Source organism: Acomys minous, assembly GCF_964271855.1.
Source record: "Acomys minous genome assembly, chromosome: 6".
Lineage (NCBI taxonomy): Eukaryota > Metazoa > Chordata > Mammalia > Rodentia > Muridae > Acomys > Acomys minous.
This window is the reverse complement of record NC_140487.1, coordinates 70,892,846-70,912,028: the sequence shown is the minus strand read 5'-3', so window position 1 is coordinate 70,912,028 and position 19,183 is coordinate 70,892,846. Positions and strand designations below refer to the sequence as shown.

At 40.0% G+C, this 19,183-nt stretch overlaps 1 protein-coding gene across 3 annotated transcripts in view; it reads left to right on the top strand.

Annotated features, from left to right (window-relative positions):
- Positions 1-18,550, top strand: part of CHRM2 (cholinergic receptor muscarinic 2) — a 123,944-nt gene extending 105,394 nt beyond the window's left edge. For all 3 annotated transcript variants that reach the window (XM_084786826.1, XM_084786825.1, XM_084786827.1), the window contains one exon: positions 14,103-18,550. In XM_084786826.1, the coding sequence (XP_084642952.1) occupies positions 14,143-15,543 (1,401 nt within the window). In that variant the 5' untranslated portion in view covers positions 14,103-14,142 and the 3' untranslated portion in view covers positions 15,544-18,550. The remainder of the gene's footprint in view (positions 1-14,102) is intronic.
- The last annotated feature ends 633 nt before the right edge of the window (positions 18,551-19,183 follow it).

The following is a 19,183-nucleotide window of genomic DNA, read 5'->3' as shown; positions in this document are numbered from 1 at the left end:
GCCTGTCCACTAAATAAGTTCAGAATGAAGTCATTGGTGCAGAGGTGTCAGTTAATTGCAGAGGCAGACAGCAGAGAGAGCAGACCGAGTGAGAGAACACCCTTACCCCAAGGACAAGTCTTTGCTGTGACATTCCAGAGAATACACAAATGAGCTTGCCAACTAAATTGCCTTCCTTCTCAAATATATGATCGCCTTCTCCTGTGCTGAAGCCACTTTTTAATGAGTTTGGTAGGTAAATACACAGCACAGTTGGGAGAATTAGTTTCTGCTTGTACGTTTTCAATATTGAGAGTGAAATGAAGATGCAGATAGCAATTTGAATCTCATTTCCAAGCCTGCATGGATGAAGGGTCACAGAAGGAAGCTGAGAGGTATTGGGGGGGGGGGGTAGGCACCCAGACAAAGAAAACTAACTGGCACAGGGAAAGGGCCCTCTTCAGGGAGGCCACCAAAACCCAAATGACTTAGATTCAAGAGAGAGGGAGCCGTTTTCTCATTGTAGGCACTCAAAGTACAGGTGAATGCTATTTGGGAAAATTCAGATCTCAGGAAAATGTGAGAAACGCCACTCTGACCCCTCGGCCGACACCAGGTAGAGCCTAGAACTAAGTCAAAGTGCAACCTAAGAACTTTAAGAGCATAAAGATGCGCAGGAATCAGAAGTCCTTACTGCTATGGAGAATAGAAATCAAAAGCAGGAGAAGAAACAGCATCTCCGACCTGAGGGTGCATGCAGTCTACCATCGCAGACACCTGTGCTTTCCTTGAATTTTTAAACCAACACTACTGTTTCAAAACAAATAGAACTGTGTGAGAAATGGAAAGGCAGTGTAGGTGGACAGTGTGTCTACTGTCACTCTTCTTGAATTCTTGAGGAAGACACCATCTTGCATAACTAAGCGTTTTATTTTTATTTTGAAACTGTTTTAAAATAAAAGCCTCTCCTACATCAGTGTCCCCAGAGTCTTAAATTAGAAGAATAAAACATGCTTCCACATACACATACACATACACACACACACACACACACACACAGAGAGAGAGAGAGAGAGAGAGAGAGAGAGAGAGAGAGAGAGAGAGAGAGAGCATCCCAGAAGAAAAACCAAACAAGACCCAGCTATCAGTTAAGACAGACAAGTGACTGCTTCATACACAATGGAAGGCAGCAGGGGGGTGCTCCGGATTCTGTTCTTCCTCTTTTACCCAGCAGCTACAAGCCCTGAAGTTAAAGGAAAATCCTCAGGTCAATGACCTGGTCATCTAAGACTGTGTCTTAGTTCACACCATCTGTTTATTTAATCCAGTTGTTACATTGGCCTCTGAACATCATTGATTACCTGGAGTCTCCCCCCTTTGTGAGTTTATTTCCTTTTCATTGTGCAGCCTACACGTGAAAATTATTCACCATCCTTAATAACATTGCTTAGGATCTATCATCCTACAGGAATGTATTGATGGTCAAACAGAAGGCATCCATCGGTCTTATGTAGGATAAGCAACTAATAGAAATGTACACTGATTATCCAATGCATGCGTTGCTGTAATCAGACGAGAAGACATCCATTTATGGGTAATGTGAATAAACAGAAAGCAGTTACTAGCCAAGTACACACTTTCCCAGAGATGGGTAATAAATGAGATTATCTGAATATGAGAGGTCTTGACTTCATGAAATTTTTTATTAAATGGAATGAATAGACCCGAACTATGAAATTTACCAGAGTTTAAGAAAATCAATAATAAACTATCTACATGAGAGGAAATTATGGAAACATCTCAAACAGACCTACCACACAGTTGCAATGTTAAAAACTGAGAAATAATTGTCTTCATACTTGTAACCCTGACATAGCTATAGCTAGTTTTTAAGCATTGAGTCTGAAGGTTTGGGCAAGGACTGAAGTTTGAATCCCCTGTAGCCTTCAGCTTTTCTTGGAATCTGTAACATGCTAATGACTTTAAGCAATGAGAAGACCTACCCTAAAAGAATATCAGAAAGCTATAACTTTTGAGTGAGTCCAGGTATCTTGACTACAATTTGGTGTTGTAGAAGTGTTACTACAGATTTTCATCCCAGTCAGAGCTTATTGGGCCAGAGAAGCAATGAAGATAGATTGCTAAGAGTTAAAGTCCATGTAAGACCCTGCTAGTGAGATAGTTTTTGTTACTAGTTTTGTAAGTGGCACATCCTGTTACTGCATCTGACTTTCAGTAGCTTTGCCTACCATAGAGAGAGAGCCTAAGGTCACTTGGTTTTAATTTTCTGCATACCTCATGTTCCGCATCCTAATAGCAGCCTCAGGAGTTTCTCACACTCCCTATTCCTTAACATCTAAGCTCCATGGCATCCATTCTTTTTTTTTTAAAAAAATATGTTATTAATTTATTCATTTTACATCTCAATGGTTATCCCATCCCTTGTATCCTCCCATTCCTCCCTCCCTCCCATTTTCTCCTTACTCCCCTCCCCTGTGTCTGTGATTGAGGGGGACCTCCTCCCCCTGTATGTGATCATAGAGTATCAAGTCTCTTCTTGGTAGCCTGCTATCCTTTCTCTGAGTGCCACCAGGTCTCCCCATCCAGGGGACATGGTCAAATATGGGCCACCAGAGTTTGTGTGAAATTCAGACCTGGGCCCGGGGGTCCTGCTCAAACTATGGCACCAGCCAAGGACAATACATGCAGTAAACTTTGAAGCCCTTCACAGATCTAGCCACTGGACAGGACGTTCTACACAACTGAATGGAGAATGCCATCCCTTCTTATCCTGGCCTCTTCTCTTCTACTGGGAGGTTAATTCCAGGGACCCCTCCTCCCCATGTCCATGGCTACCTGCAAACTCCATTCTCCTTGGCTCCTGTACGCTCTGGTCCACCCAGTCTTAAAAACCAGTGTTATCAACTCTCTACAATTCTACTCCAGATCTTCATATTTGTCATAACCTCTCCTTAGGTTTTAGAAAGCACCTAAACCGATTTTTAAGAATTTTATTTAATACATTTACCTATTCTGTTAATTTTTACTGTTTCCACTCTCCTGCACAAGCTAGGAAAATAGTGTAACACCAATCTACAACCCCATCCCTAAATTAAAGATTTAAAAAGATTTCCCTTAACCTACTTCAGATTTTTTTTTTTTTTACTGTTTTGCGAAAACAAAACAGGAGTATTTCTGGTCACCTTAAATTTTTTTTTATCTATTTTAATTCCACATACCATAATCTAGATAATCAGAGGCATCTTTGATGGTAGCTTTTCTTCTCAGCCTTATATATGTGTACTTTACTGAGAGCAATTCATAATTTTCAAATTCATTTAACTGCAGCATATGAAAACATTGCTTGGGTTCTATAAATCCATTGAGTCTTATGAAGTAACTGCTGCAGGGTTTGTCAGAAGCTATGTGCAGTTCATAGAAAGAATCAAAGAGCCAGCTATCTCAATGACTCTCAAATCTTTCTTTCCATGCATGCTTTGGGAATTTTAGGACGTGCTGGAAATTGTGACAACCCTTGTGGCCGAGCTCACTGTCCCTGCCCCACACTGTGCCTGTTTGGGGTATTTCTATCATCTAGCAAGCTACTTCTCTGTTTAGATAGAGGCCACTCACTGTGCCTTACTAGTTTAGATCTTGTTTAAAGAGGTCAGCCTACTGTGCATTTTTTTATTTAACTAATAATATCTAAAAGAATAAAAGGAAAAAATATTCAGTAAAGCAGGTCAAATGATCAACTTTCAGCTTTACAATGGGCTTTGAAAGCAACCAAACAAGGAAAAAGCCAGAGGCAAGCTGCTCACAAGTTATGTCCTTAACTGTGGACACAGAGCTACCATAAAGAGCAGGAGCTAAGATAATATCTACCCGTGTGAAAGACCAAGACACCCCAAATTTCAACAAAAAATGAAGGAAGAATTCCCTTGCTTCCCAAACCAAGCTGAAGATCCCTCAAAAGGAAAAATCAGTCTTTTTAGGGGCTATGGTCACTGGTAGGTTTACCCAGCTCTGCTTTGTGTGTGTGTGTGTGTGTGTGTGTGTGTGTGTGTGTGTGTGTGTATGTGTGTGAGTGTGTGTGTGTGTGTGTGTGTGTGTGTGTGTGTGTGTGTGTGTGTGTGTTCCATACATCCCTTGTATATATGGGTGGCATTAAAATAATCTAGTAGTTTATAAATAAATGACTAGAAAAAAAGAAGAAAAATAGGAAGATAGGAAAGAAGGAAGGAAGATATGTAAGTGTGTGTGTGAGAGAGAGAGAGAGAGAAAGAGAGAGAGAGAGAGATCATATTTCATTATATAAACCTATGCAATTCTCAATAGGATAAAAAAAAGGTGATCCACTATTGAATTCTCCAGAGAGCATTTTGTGCAACTATTCCCGTTTGACTGGGCATCCACGATTCATACAAGAAGACAGACTGAGTTTAAAGTGGGTGTTGTCTTTGGCACAGTACAACTGTTGATGTGGATTCTTAGTCCAAAATGGCTGTCAGTGCTAGGTCCCTGTTCTCACTACTGCAACTCAGCTGCAATCCACCTACAGTTTCTGGGTTCTAGGACCATGAGGCTCTGCCCCTAGTCCTTGGGGTATTTCTATGTAAGAATTATGTCTTAAACAAAGTTCATTTTCTTACAATGACGGTGGAAGAACAACATGGCAGCAGAGATGTGGCAATGGTGTCTGTGGAGTGGCTTTAAACAGTCAGTGGCATTTCATACATGCTGTATAAACTAAAGATATGGCAGACAATGAATGGACATTGAAGACAAAGACTTGGATGAAGAAATTGGAAGTGTCTACAGAAGTATAAGAAAAAAGAAGTCCTAAGGCTGCCCTACCCCCTCCAAAACCACTGTCATTTGGGTCGATATTACTTATTTACTTTGATACAAGTTGTTCTATTTCAATTAGTAACCGTGCTATATGAAGCGTTTTAAAAAGTTGTTTCATCAAAAATGGCACCTAAAATGATATGCTGACTGGGATTTCTGAGTTAATTCATGCATATTCATAAATCATGCTCTGGGCTTCAAATTTGACACAGAATGAAGTTTTCAATATTTTCTTATTTTGTAGTTAATAACTGCTGGGACAGGAAGAACAATTGTTCATTGGCGAAGTCACCAAAGAAACCTTTTAGTATTTATTGCATTGGATCTAAATCTGCAAAGGGCCACATTTTTTCTTATTCCATTAGAAAGAATAACTTCTCTAGAAAACACTGTTTTGAGCTAAAATATTTTTATGGTCATCAAATAATCCTTTTTGACCTACATGTATTATTTTAAAGCTGTTCACTGTCATGGCCGTCAGACCTCTTGATTAAGAAGATATTAGTAAAAAAAAAAAAGTTAAAAAATGAAAAAAATAAAAAAGGAGATATTAGTTACTAATTTTCATATGTTTAGATTAATGATACTAACATAGGAACCTAGACACTTGGCATGAAAATGGTACTTTATAATCCTATGTTGAATGGAAGCAAATGAGAGAATAAGAAATATATTTCACTCATGAAAAACAAAACAAAATATTTGAATTGATTCTCTATGTTTGGGGAGAAGTACAGAATGCACGCTTGATTCCTTTACGTTGCTTCTTTCTGTTGTGCTGTACTTCTTTATTAGAACCACCTGCTAAACTATCATCAACCTCGCCATAGTTACTACTTCATAAGTACCTGCAAGGAGCCTTCTGCATTTCGTTTCTGTGAAAAACCATGAATGATACACTTTGTTTTCTATATCTATCACACCAAGTAGATTGGAAAAGGGTTTCAACAGATCAAAGAAAAGAGATAAAGCTTTAGCACAGCAGAACCTAAAAAAAAAAAAAAAGCCTACCACATCCACAAACACATCACAGCCATCTATAAATAGAAGTTCCAGGAAGAAGAGTCATGTCACCCTTACAAAGTGAGAAGCCAGCCTTTAGCTGGCACCTCCAATAGCTAAGTAACCAGGACCTTTGCTGTTGTTGCCCTCAAAAGAAAGGTATCCTAGACCCATGGCATCCTTCATGTTTGAACATTATGTTGCGTATAGAAGACCAGCCGTATGCCCTGAAAATTCCCTTTCTGCAGGACGTTGTCATGTTGTACTGATCCTTCCTGGGAGAGATTCCTGTCCTATATCCTTAATAATAACAGAAAGACTGCCTTGCTTTCCTCTCATAAGGGTCATGAACCTTTCCTACTCAGAGAATACTCGAAGTGTGATTATATGGATATATATATACACAAACACACACACACAAACACACACACGCACATACACACACACACACACACATACACACACACACACACATACACAGTGCTCGGTGAAGATACAGGGGCAAAATCTTCTAGTTTGTTTCCTACCATCTTGAGATATGCCACAGGTTTAGTAACTGCAAACATACACTAATATTTTTAAGGTCTAGCTATGCCTACTCCCATCTCATTTCAGTAAACCATTCACACTAAACTTGCTCTGGTAATACAATGGTGCAGGTAACGCTTTCCTTTCTACCAGTCTCGAGCATGTGTTCCCACCCTTTTTTCCATGCACATATTGCAAGATCTTTCCTTGTCATGCATTGTTTGTGAGTGGAAATTGTACTCCCATTCCTACATGGGAATTGCGCAAAATATATGTTTGTTTTGTTTTTGAGGGACAGTGTCTTCGCTCTATAACTCCGGATGGCCTACAACTCTGTATGTTGATGAGGCTCGTCTTAAAATCACAGAGATGTGCCTGCCTTTGCCTCCTATATGGTGGAATTAAGGGCACGTACAATTACTCTTTTCATAAACATCTCAAATTTTAGCAACAATTTATTGCAAGCAGTTGGGAGAGTTGACTGCTCTGGTTTCAGGCATAAACTTCATTCTCTCTGGCCAACTTGCTTTCTATTGGGACTCTAAGTTAGTGCTTTAGAAACACAAGTCTCTGCTGACTCAATGTAGCTTTTTATGGTCCCTCCTTCTCTGAATTGCCATTCGATCATTTAGTACAAACTTTAATCTTCTCAATGCTCTGGGGCTTCTAGTTTTAGTGAGATAACACTGTGGTCATTTCGCCAAGTTCCTGAAATAGGCTGCAATCAGGCTCTGGGGAAACAATCATTTCATGTTTGGATTGGAAACAATAAAAATAGTTGCTGCCCATTACTTTGTATACTTCATTACTATTTTATTTTTGTAGCCCTATTGACTCCGGTATGAATCATCAGGGCTATGAGGCAGGTGTCATCTGTGTCATTGAAAAGTGGGAAGATTCAAAATTTGGATCTTTCGGAGGTGAATTCATTCCTCTGGGCTCCACATGGTAGAAGTAATCTCTCTTCTAGAGATTTCAGGCAGAAGAATGTTGGTGCTTAGTCACTGTACACTGCTGTGTTTCAAATGATAATGTCTATTAAAACCATGTCTATAAAACAAAAACCACTTGTTTGCACTTTCCATAGAAATGTGCGTTTTTGTGGAAAGAGCAATGTGCTACATTGATGAGTGAGGCTTTCCCTCTCTTTATAAGCCTTATACCCTGAGACAGACTTATAATAAATACATTCCTAAGTAAATTGAGTGTCTTACTTTCTGCCCAGTTATTGCAATTTGTGCTGCTGGAACTTTTCATTATACTCAGAGGAAATTTCACTTGTGTGTGGCTCATTTATTGTGTGCACAACTTCTGATACCATTAGCCTCATCCCAGTTGGCAGGGTCTGTGCGCCAAGGGAAACATAAAAATCTTCACACTACTCATAAATAGAATTTCCCTCTGGTCTCCCAAGTTGTGTGTCCTTGACCTACAACCCAAAGCTGCACATTGACACATGCTCTATCTTGACTCCCAGTCGAAGGGAGATATACCCGGGAAAATTCTCCTTAAAGGGGCAAGCTATTTGGATTTCTCAGTACCTCCAGAACAGCAGCTTTCATTCCAGAATTTTCTATCAGGCTTATAACAAGCCGCAGTTCCTCTGTAAATTTGATTTGCATTTTTTAATTCAAAGCAATGAATTAACTAATTTAGCATTATTAAACCAGAAGCCTGTCAACTTGAGGGAGAGGGAAACACCACGAAAAAGAAAATTTAGAAAGCCAGCTACACAGTTCCAGCTTCTTAAGACTGAGAGAAAGACACTGATACAGCTGTGAAAACACAGGCAACTTCCTAGAGCTCTTTGGCCACTGTCAATTTCCTCCTCTTCTTCCTGAGGGACATAACCAACTTTAGACACAGGGCTACCTCTGGTTGTGTGTTTGATTCAGGTTACGTATTTCATGTTGTAGCTTTAGGCCCATGCATTTTACTATAAAGGAATTGCACTTTTCTTGGAACAGAGAAAAAAATGTAAACCCATGGCCCTCATCTGTCTCAGAGCTCTGTTGAATTCAGTGAAGAACAGGATGGAAGCTGAGATGCTTACTCATCTGAGATGTGCTTTTAAAAACTCAGAAGCCTGAGCATCTTCTGGTTTCGTTGTGCTTACGTGTGTCCAAAGCCCTTTTCCTCTTTGGCAGGAGGAACACTGTGGGAATAATAGCTCCAATGTGACCTGCGTGAAATAGGAAATCTAGGATCCTAGTAAAATCACAGCTACCACTCTTTGCCTGGTAGTCATGATAACATCCTAGGGTACGTGGTGTTTACACTGTGTGTTTTGAGGAAGGGAAAAGATAGCATGCCTGACATGGCCTGGAAGCTTATCCCAGAATCACTAAGAATAGAATTGCATTTGACAGGCAGCCAAGGCAGCCAGCGTGTTTACCCTGCAGTAAGCTGGTGCACAGTTCTGAGGTTTTTCACATCGAAAGAATTCATGAATTCTGTGTGTAATGACGTGGGTATCAGAATGCTGTTTCAGCTACTTTCACTCACTCTCCTGTCACTTGCTTGCAAAGTACATCTCAAAGGTGCAAGCTTGAAAACGCAGTATGTTTTCGGCATGGCCTTTTCTTTTATTTCAAAATTTTACATAACGCATATCTAGCAAAGTCTGCCGTTTGTGCTACAGTTTCTTAAATGAGACTCATTCATATCTTCAAGAATATTTTTTGACACATTTTGTTTTAAATAACATGCCAAGTCAGTGTGGGTAAATGAGCGTGTGATTTCTTCTTTTGTGTTTCTGAACCTTCACTTCCTCAAGTTCAAAGTCCTAGAGCAGTGGCTTAACATTACTAAATTGTACTTCCCTGAGAAAAAAGCCATGCTACAAACTCTGGGGAGCTGCTAGGAGAAGGAGTCGGGAATCATAGTGAGAGGTAGTGAGAAGATGGGGAGCAAAGGGAGAGGAGATGAGCAGTCACTATTTAAGGAAGATGTCCCAGGGAGCCTGCTATATTTATTTTGCTCCATTCTGCCCAGTCTTCCTCCAAGATTCTTAGACTTGGCCCTTGGCCCCACATCCATCCGGCATTGTAGGTAGCTGGTGAGCCTTATCAGCGGCCCGTGTTCCTCCTAGATTAGAAATCCCTTGTGGAAGAAAACATGCCCTATTTCCTTTGGGTTCGTGTTTGTTCTTTATTTCCACTCCTCGCAGCCTGTGATGCCATGTGAGGGACCTGCTCAATCCAGTGCTCCAGAGGATCTTTTGAACAGAAAGAAGCAGGCCCTTCACTCCTGCCCGAGGCCATTCCCACAGCTGCGCTCGCTGAACGGGATGCCGGAGTTAGTGAGGGAGAAGGGTACCCACACTGACTCACAATGTCTTGGCTCAGTGGAAAAATCAGATGGAAGGGGAAATAAATGGAAATGCATTCCACGTCTGTGCAATCCTGTCCCAGCTCCCAGAAAGGTGGAATATTAACAGCCAGTTCTAAAGGACAGACTCTTCATGACGGGACTCTTAAGTAGTAAAAGCTAACAACATAGAAGATACAAACAAACTGTGTCACCCTTGATTGTAGCAATATCAAACTGGGTAAAACAGAATGTTTGTCAGAGAGCAGGGGCTTTGCTCCCTAATACTTTGTGGAATAATTGTCTCCTCAGCTCACTTGTTTGTTTATTTGTTTGTTTGTTTAATTTGGTCTCTAACAGTGTCGGCGAGAGAAAGTATACTTAATATCAGTATCAATGCTCATCACTAATTAATGGGATTACATGAGTATTGCAAAGACCTAAAGCAGATTATGGATTATCTACTACAGTCCAAGTCAGGAAGTAAAAATTATATTTTTATTATCATTTATCAGATTAGCGTACAGCATATTTGTTGATAAATCTTACAAAGCAAAGAAAATGAATATGATTCATTTGAATTTTCAGCAATAATAAGAATACTGCATCTTGTTTTTAAGCAGGAAACTACGATTATAACCTGCTTAATCATTTTGTGGGTGGAACCTGGCCTCCAGGACATCCTGGTCCTTTCTGTACTGGCTTATCAAATCCAGCTTATATTTTTCATGTTTTCTACAAAAGCATTTGGTGTTGGAAGTCCTGTGTATACTGCGGTATTGTTAGGACAAACTTTTCAGCATCTCAGAACAAGCTGTGGTATTTATCCCTCTTATAGTCTAAATTGTCGTCTCCTACCCTGCTCTCATATCCATGACCTCTTCTGTAACTATTATTGTTTCTCTCTTTCCCCACCGCCCCCAACCCATTTTTCTCTCTCCTGAATTGATTTAGTGTTGCTTGTATGTACCTGTGTTTAGGGATAAATACTTGGGAATGAATAATCTATCAGGGCCTCAGAAAACTTATTCTTCCTGCATAAGCAGGGCACAGATTAAGGTTTCCTGACTTTCTTTGAAAACACTTCCTAGTGCCCAGTCTCCATGCCAAGGTGAGACACTATAGAAATAATGAGATAACAGGTGTCAGGTAGATCTGAATGTACACTGGGTGCTACCTCTACAAGTCTTCAACCATTGTCAACTTTACAAATAGAAAATCAAGCATAACATGCCTTAGGGTCATAAGAATTACATGAAATAGCATGTAAAAATGTGCAATACTTAGATTGTTCACACACTGATCAGTTCATGTAGCTCATCCCACCCTGGGCACAGTTTTGAAAGTGCGTCTACACATACCTATGGTGTTCTGCTTCACCCAGGCACAAGTCCCATCTGTATTAGCTAATTATCCACTCCTGTCTAGTACATGTCATAATGTAATGCTTTCTATTGGTATCAATGTTTAGAATTGTCGTGTCACTGAGAGAATGCTATTGTGAGAGGACATTTTTAATTCATTTGGTGAAACACTGGCTCTGTGTGTGCATGCGTGTGTGTGTGTGTGTGTGTGTGTGTGTGTGTGTGTACACATATATCTGTGTATGCCTGTGCATTTGTGTGCCTGTGTGTGTATGTGTGTATGTGCACATATTTGTGTTTATTTGTGTGTGTGCATTTATATGTGTGTGTGCACGTGCCTGTGTATGTGTGCCTGTGTGTGTGTGTGTGTACACATGTCTGTGTATGCATATGTGTGCACATGTACATTTGTGTGCCTGTATGTGTTCCTTTGTGATGGAAGTCTAGGTCTTTCATATGCTAAGCAGACACTCTAGCACTTAGGTACCTCTGTCTCCTCTGTTTCCTCTCTCTCTCTCTCTCTCTCTCTCTCTCTCTCTCTCTCTCTCTCACACACACACACACACACACACACACACATTTTGAGTGATATAGTCTTGTAATAATTGATTTTGGAAAAATGTTTTTAACTATACATGCCACATTTTTTATGTGTCAAGCTCCACTTACTAATTCCAAGCTTTAATATCAACATCTCCCCTCAGTGGCACACTAGTTGTCTATGCATGATGTTCACACTCTTGTACAGACCCAACTTGGCATCTGGATACCAGGCTTACACTTGCATGTCATTGGTGTTTGCACACGGTTTCAGGGAATGAGAATACTTTTTAGATACATGATGATTATTAATTTGTAATAGAGTCTGAACAAAGTGCTACTGATTTGAATTTTACTCTTTGATCCTTTGATCAATATGTGCCATAAAAAACATCAGCTACCCAAGGACTTGCTCTGGAGAGTGCTTATTCAAACATGCTAATTGTCCTTTAGATGATTTTCTTGATATCATTTTTGTTGACAATTTGCAATAACTGATAATGAGAACTTATTACTTTTACCATTCTAGTCTATCCCAAACCTTCTCACTCATCCATAGCTCAAGCACACATTGACACATTCTTTTCTGTTAACTACTATGAAAGGTTAAGAGAGGTGATCAATTTACAACTGCCTGGCAGATTTAAATATTAATGGCACATGTTTCATGCTTAGCCTTTATAGACTAGCACTCAGGGACATAATACCACTTTAATCCTTGCTACACCTCTAAAAGAGAAAAGAACTTGAGAAAAAGAGGAAATATGTTTCATTTAATTTTAATAGCAAACTCACAATTACAGAGCTGATTTTTAAAAATGATACAAGTACCAAATTTTTTTTGAAGAAGACACAGAACCATGCAGACTCCTCTTTGCTATGTATACAAAGAAACTGGGTGAAGGAAAGCTTTCTTCTCATGCATCCAAAATATACCCAGGACCTTGCTATAAACTAAGTTGTAGAATACCACATTACCCATTTACCATACGAATACGAGTGCTTTGGGGGCCATTTCTATTTTGAGCATTTTCTTCACGTGTGACGTAACCTTACTCTTCATTGACATGGGAAATTTGGATAAAAAATGTAGTAAGAGGCTGAGGAAAACCAACTGCCCTCTCTTACAAAAGAGGAACAGCCCCGCACAATGTGTGCATTTTATTGGAAGAAAGGATGGCCCTGCTTCAAAATACGTGTACTTGCTTCTAAATGGCCTGTTTTCCATTTTCACACCGGTATTGTCACAGGCTAGTAAGGTATCTCTGAAAATTCCCAAGTGGCAGTAGTGACTGCAGTTCATATCCCATGGGGTTTTCAGTGTTCAACATGGAGAAGGGGCCTGGGTTCACTATACAATCTGTTTTAACTAGCAGCCTCTGCAGATAAGACATCACTATGATGCTCCTCAGTAGTCTCTCATAAAGGGCAAGCCTTCAAAGCAGAAGTGAGGCAGAGGGAAATGATCTAAACAAGGCTTGAGGTAGGGTGCTGATTTTAGTTATGTTATTTGCTCACTGTCCTAGTAATAAAGAAATCCCTTAAATTCTTTTATTATCTCAGCTTTCCTCTTTCTTCAAGAGAGATGATATAATCTACTGCAGAGACTTTTTATAGCCCTTTATAACTCACCAAGAAAGCATGTATCTAAGAAGGCTGAACTTATTTTTTATTGAAAAGCAATTCATACGACTTGTAAAGAAGAAAAGGCAAGAAAAGAATTGTAGCATGCCTATCATGAACTTGAAAATGATTCCATATCACTTTCTGCAACTTTCTGGACCATAGCTCCCTCTTCAGCAAAGTGAAAGGTTTGTCAAAGAATAGTAAAGCAATAGCTTTAATAGTGACTTAAAACAAAGAAAACACCTGGAAAATTGGTACAGTTGTGTCAATAGTAAGTGATGATTCTTTTATAAGGTGTGGAATTTTAAAAATTCTGGTGCTAAATGAAGATGGATTACAATTGTAAAACAAAATTGAGAAAAACAAATTTACTTTGGTTGGATGCATTGGCTAGTATAATGTCCTTTTCATCATTAACATCATCACTATTAATAAGGAGCAGGCTCAACCTGCCATGAAGAATGGTGTTGCTGACTATAAAAGTCACAATTCAGTTTTATGGTCTGTTCTAATATTTTGACTCTTACTGGTTTATTAATTTTTTTAAATTTCAAATCCAGAAGTTTCTGGTTGTTTTGAAAAGTTTTTCCCGTATATTTGGTTTAGTTAGTTCAACTCATAAAGATTTGGTGATGTAAACAAATGGGCAGATAGACAGATACATACCCATGTCTGTATAAGAAGACACGCATTATATGATTGGATCATATATTCATTGTCAAGCATTTAAAAAAACCTCATTCTCCCATCCACACTCTTCGCCTCTTGGGTAGGTCAAACAGGGTATGGTGTATATTCAAGATACAGAAGAATGAATGGGAAGTTTTTCAAAAGGAAGCAATCTGATGTGCTTGGAAACAATGTTTATATTGAATTTGTTAACTCCATTCTATTTCCCTGCAGGTTTCAATGTTTATTTGGCTGTTTGATTGCTGAACACAAGATGAATAACTCAACGAACTCCTCTAACAATGGCTTGGCTATTACCAGTCCTTACAAGACATTTGAAGTGGTTTTTATTGTCCTTGTGGCTGGATCCCTCAGTCTGGTGACCATCATTGGGAACATCTTGGTCATGGTTTCTATTAAAGTCAACCGCCACCTTCAGACTGTCAACAATTACTTCTTGTTCAGCCTGGCCTGTGCTGACCTCATCATAGGCGTTTTCTCCATGAACTTGTATACCCTCTACACTGTGATTGGCTACTGGCCTTTGGGACCTGTAGTATGTGACCTTTGGCTAGCCTTGGACTATGTTGTCAGCAATGCCTCCGTTATGAATCTGCTCATCATCAGCTTTGATAGGTACTTCTGTGTAACAAAACCTCTGACCTACCCGGTTAAGAGGACCACAAAAATGGCAGGCATGATGATTGCGGCTGCCTGGGTCCTTTCCTTCATCCTCTGGGCTCCAGCCATTCTCTTCTGGCAGTTCATCGTCGGGGTGAGAACTGTGGAGGATGGGGAATGTTACATTCAGTTCTTTTCCAATGCTGCCGTCACCTTTGGCACTGCCATTGCAGCCTTCTATCTGCCTGTCATCATCATGACTGTGCTGTATTGGCATATATCCCGGGCAAGCAAGAGTAGGATAAAGAAGGAAAAGAAGGAGCCCGTGGCCAACCAAGACCCAGTGTCTCCGAGTCTAGTGCAAGGAAGAATTGTAAAGCCAAACAACAACAACATGTCCGGTGGTGATGGTGGCTTGGAGCAAAACAAAATCCAGAATGGCAAGGCTCCTCGGGACGGCGTGACTGAAAACTGTGTTCAGGGGGAAGAGAAGGAAAGCTCCAATGACTCCACCTCTGTCAGTGCTGTCGCCTCCAATATGAGAGATGATGAAATCACCCAGGATGAAAACACAGTTTCCACTTCCCTGGGCCATTCCAAAGATGATAACTCTAAGCAAACGTGCATCAAAATTGTCACCAAGACCCAAAAGGGGGACGCGTGCACCCCAACAAGCACCACTGTAGAACTAGTTGGGTCGTCAGGTCAGGACGGGGATGAAAAGCAGAACATTGTAGCTCGCAAGATTGTGAAGATGACCAAGCAGCCTGCCAAAAAGAAGCCTCCTCCATCCCGGGAAAAGAAGGTGACCAGGACAATCTTGGCTATCCTGTTGGCTTTCATCATCACCTGGGCACCGTACAATGTCATGGTGCTCATCAATACCTTCTGTGCACCCTGCATCCCCAATACCGTGTGGACAATTGGCTACTGGCTTTGTTACATCAATAGCACCATCAACCCTGCCTGCTACGCGCTTTGTAATGCCACCTTCAAAAAGACTTTTAAACACCTCCTTATGTGTCATTACAAGAACATAGGCGCTACAAGGTAAAAGACCTTTTCAAAAGAAGTAAGGCAGTCGAGTGGGGACTGGGGAGAAGAACAGGAAGGAGAAAGCTGTCAGTGTTTATAGTGATCTGCCGTTGCACTTTACAATCTTACTACAAACGTGCAATTAAGAAGCTCTAGAGTGACACTCTCACTGTGCCCGTGCTCCAGTTTTAAAAATAAGTAAACGTCACCTAGTACACTCTGTCAGTTGAAGAGCACCGAGACAATGAAAACGACACGATGAAACTATGGATCTAAGGAACAATCTACCCTGTCTCCTGCTCTCTTGAAGAAGGGCTTCTGAATCTACCATTTCTGTCTCTGCACAAGAAAAGTAACCTTATCTGTTGTTTCCTTCTGTTGTTCCCATGTGTCCTGATGAGAAAGAAATGCCACATTACATACTAATACAGAGACCTAAACATAACAAAGCAGACACTATACAATGAGAGACATGAAGAAAGAAAATCCAATAGGATGCAGAGATGATGAACAGAGCATGGAGCGTATTCCCGGCTACTCTGTGCTCCAACTTGAGGGATTTCAATGTAATCACTGCTTATTTCTTCTCTCTTCCCCTTTCTCATCATGAAAATCAAGAAAGCAAATGACAAAGCCCCTACTAGGTCACACTATTTTTTCTACTATTTTTGTAGCTTCTGGTTTTATATTGTATATGGACAGTATCTGCAGGACTTCTCTTACGTCTGGCCAGAGTCATCCCTGAGAATGGGCCCTCTGCCACTCCCCACTGTGTGGCTGCATTCTTGATGGTGTACAAACCTGTAAGGATTTTGTTCACTTGGGTTCCTTTTTGGGGGAATGTTTGCACCCATCCTCTTTTTCTCCTCCACTAACCTATTTTAAGAAAACAGTCTGCCTAAGGCACAAACATGCTCGGGAAACCAAAGTCGTTTAAAATGAAATTTTAATCACATTAGAAAATGGTCAATCTGGTTGGAGAAAGTTCGCAGAGGCCAGACGAACTTTGAGATGAGGAGACAGAAGGTCAGAAGGGCAGTCTGTTTGAACTCGAACCTGCCTGACCCACGTGCAAAATGTTAAAGTGTACACAACATGAACTCCTGACTTTGTCAGCAGGAATAGGATGTTGCTTCGCTCACTTGGAATCGCGATTAGTCTACTGTGTCAGGCCTAAGAGGAAAAGACCTTATATTCAATGTGTGTTAACAGATGACATTCAAATTATACTCAAATGCGGTTTTCTATAATCATACTAAGACACAGGGGCGGGGAAAAGGGCCATGTGGAAACATTTACTAATACTACCCATGCCATGTTGTTCAAATTGTGTTCAAATCTCTGTAAGATTATATTGCTTCAAAATTCTATAATCAGGAGAGTAATATTAATCTTTGTGGCTTAAATATAGTGGCTAACCAAACAGAGGCAAAATATGCCCACACAAACTGATGGGAGAACACATGTGGCTCTTGCCATCCCATTTTTCACTGTCTACCCACAAGTAGCTATCACAGAAATTATTATTGAAAAGTAACATTAGACAGGTCATGTCTGTGTAGCAAATCCATACTTGATACTCCAAATAAATATAGAATTATATCAATCCACACTTAACTACTTATTTTTGTCTTTATAGAATTTCTTCCATTGTATGTTATGGTATTTCAACTCAATTTTTTAAGTTTGGGTCTAGTGGATAGAAATTAAAGTTATAAATTCCTTTTCAATGTTTAGATTTTCACCAATGAGCTTTGATTCCTTCTCAGCCTGTCCCATGAGTATTATGTGGCAAGTCCATCAGTATGACGTCTCAAGACTTAACATGTATTTTGTCTGACTTTGCATGTCAGTCGCATCTCAGCAAGTGGGAGACAAGGGATATGAAAACAGCAACAAACAATACTGTAAGCTAATAAGAAGCAAAGTCCTAACAATGTATTTATTTATCTTTATGAGTGTAATTCCAGTTGTTTTTGAACGTCAGAATCTCCAATGTGTAAAACATAACATTGGTTCAAACAGATTAATTTAGTCTATAATTAGTTGATCTAGTTCCCTTAGTTCAGAGTTACTAAAATGTAAATTTTGAATTTTAAGACCACATTTATTTTTATGTTGTTTCTTCATTCCAATGGGATTCTTGTTTTCCTGCAAGAAAAATCACCAACCTGTGTTACATACTATTGTGATGCAGACATGGCTTCCGTTGGGACCACCACTTTGGAGGCCAGGATTCAGTGACTATCTCTGTTTGCTTTAAGCCTAATCCACCATGAGCCAATTTTTGTCTTGCTCTGTGTCTCTATTGGATCTTTCCCTTGATTCCTTCTATGCCCAATAATTTGCCACAACAGCCACAACTTTATTAAAAGAGAAACTGTCACTTTCAAGAAAAAAAAATGATGACCATCCAACAGAGCATGGAAACTTTCTCTACCAGGATCAGAAAAACAGGGAAGGACATAAACATGATTGGAACGAGACTGTCCCTGTCTCCACTGTTGGTGGCTTTGTTTTTTATGACTCTCAAGCAGAGGCTTTTTTTTTTACCCTACAGACACTTTGTGATATGTAGAGCCATTTTAATTGTCATAACTGGGACTAGGCTTTTGTATCTAATGAGAACGGGCTCTGAATGCTGCTCTACAGGGTACAAGGCACAAGACAGGCTCCCTCTTCCTCTACCAAAGAAAAATGATTTGGCTCAAAATGGCAATGGTACCAGGACTGAGAAAGACTGGTTTATACTATGGGATTTCTGGAGCTTCTCTTCTTAATCCTTTATCATAAAAAAAAAAAGAGATTAATGCAAAATGCTTGCTTGTTAGAATAAAGCAAAGCTCACTCATGCTATCAGAAACTCTTCCTCACTAGCTGTGGGATTTGAAATTCACAGATGAGAGCACAGACCACACCTACATATGGAAATCATGGTTTCACACACCTAGATCACTGCCAAAGCATCTTTTTCTTTTCTTTCTTTTTTGCTTTGTTTTGTTGCTGTTTTTTTTTTTTCAAGACAAGTTTTCTCTTTGTGACAAACCCTGGCTGTCCTGGCCTCATTTACACCAGGCTGGCCTCACAGAGACCTACTTGCCTTTACCTCCTGAGTGCCGGGATTAAAGATATGTATCATCACGACCAGCCCCACTATGGCATCTTAATGTCTGGCCATGACAGCCCCTTGTAGAGCCTAGAACATTGTTCATGAACATAATCCTCATCTAGTCTGGTCAGTTTCTAGTGGAAACATCATTTTTCAAACTAATGAAGACTCCTTTAAAGAAACAATATGACTCATCTCCTTTGCTTCCACTGGAAATATCAGTCTCTGTCAAGACTTTATTTTTTTTTCCTCTCCTCAAAGCAATAATGTATATATCCCTGAGTGGTATTATATATAAAAGAGAAGATTAAGAATATAAAAAGAGCCAGCTCATTTCATGAGAAAAGAAATGGTTGCCTCTTGACCAATTCGTCATTACCTTAGTGACAGACAGCAAGTGCTGGGGCAAGGTCGCCAGTATAGTGAGCTTCGAAGGATAAGATAAACTGTCTGGCTTGATTTACGGAATCTAGAATCCCATCCTTCTGTTGTTTACCTCGTCACTGCTTATTGATCCTGAGGAGATGATGGCATGAGGGGAGAATGGATT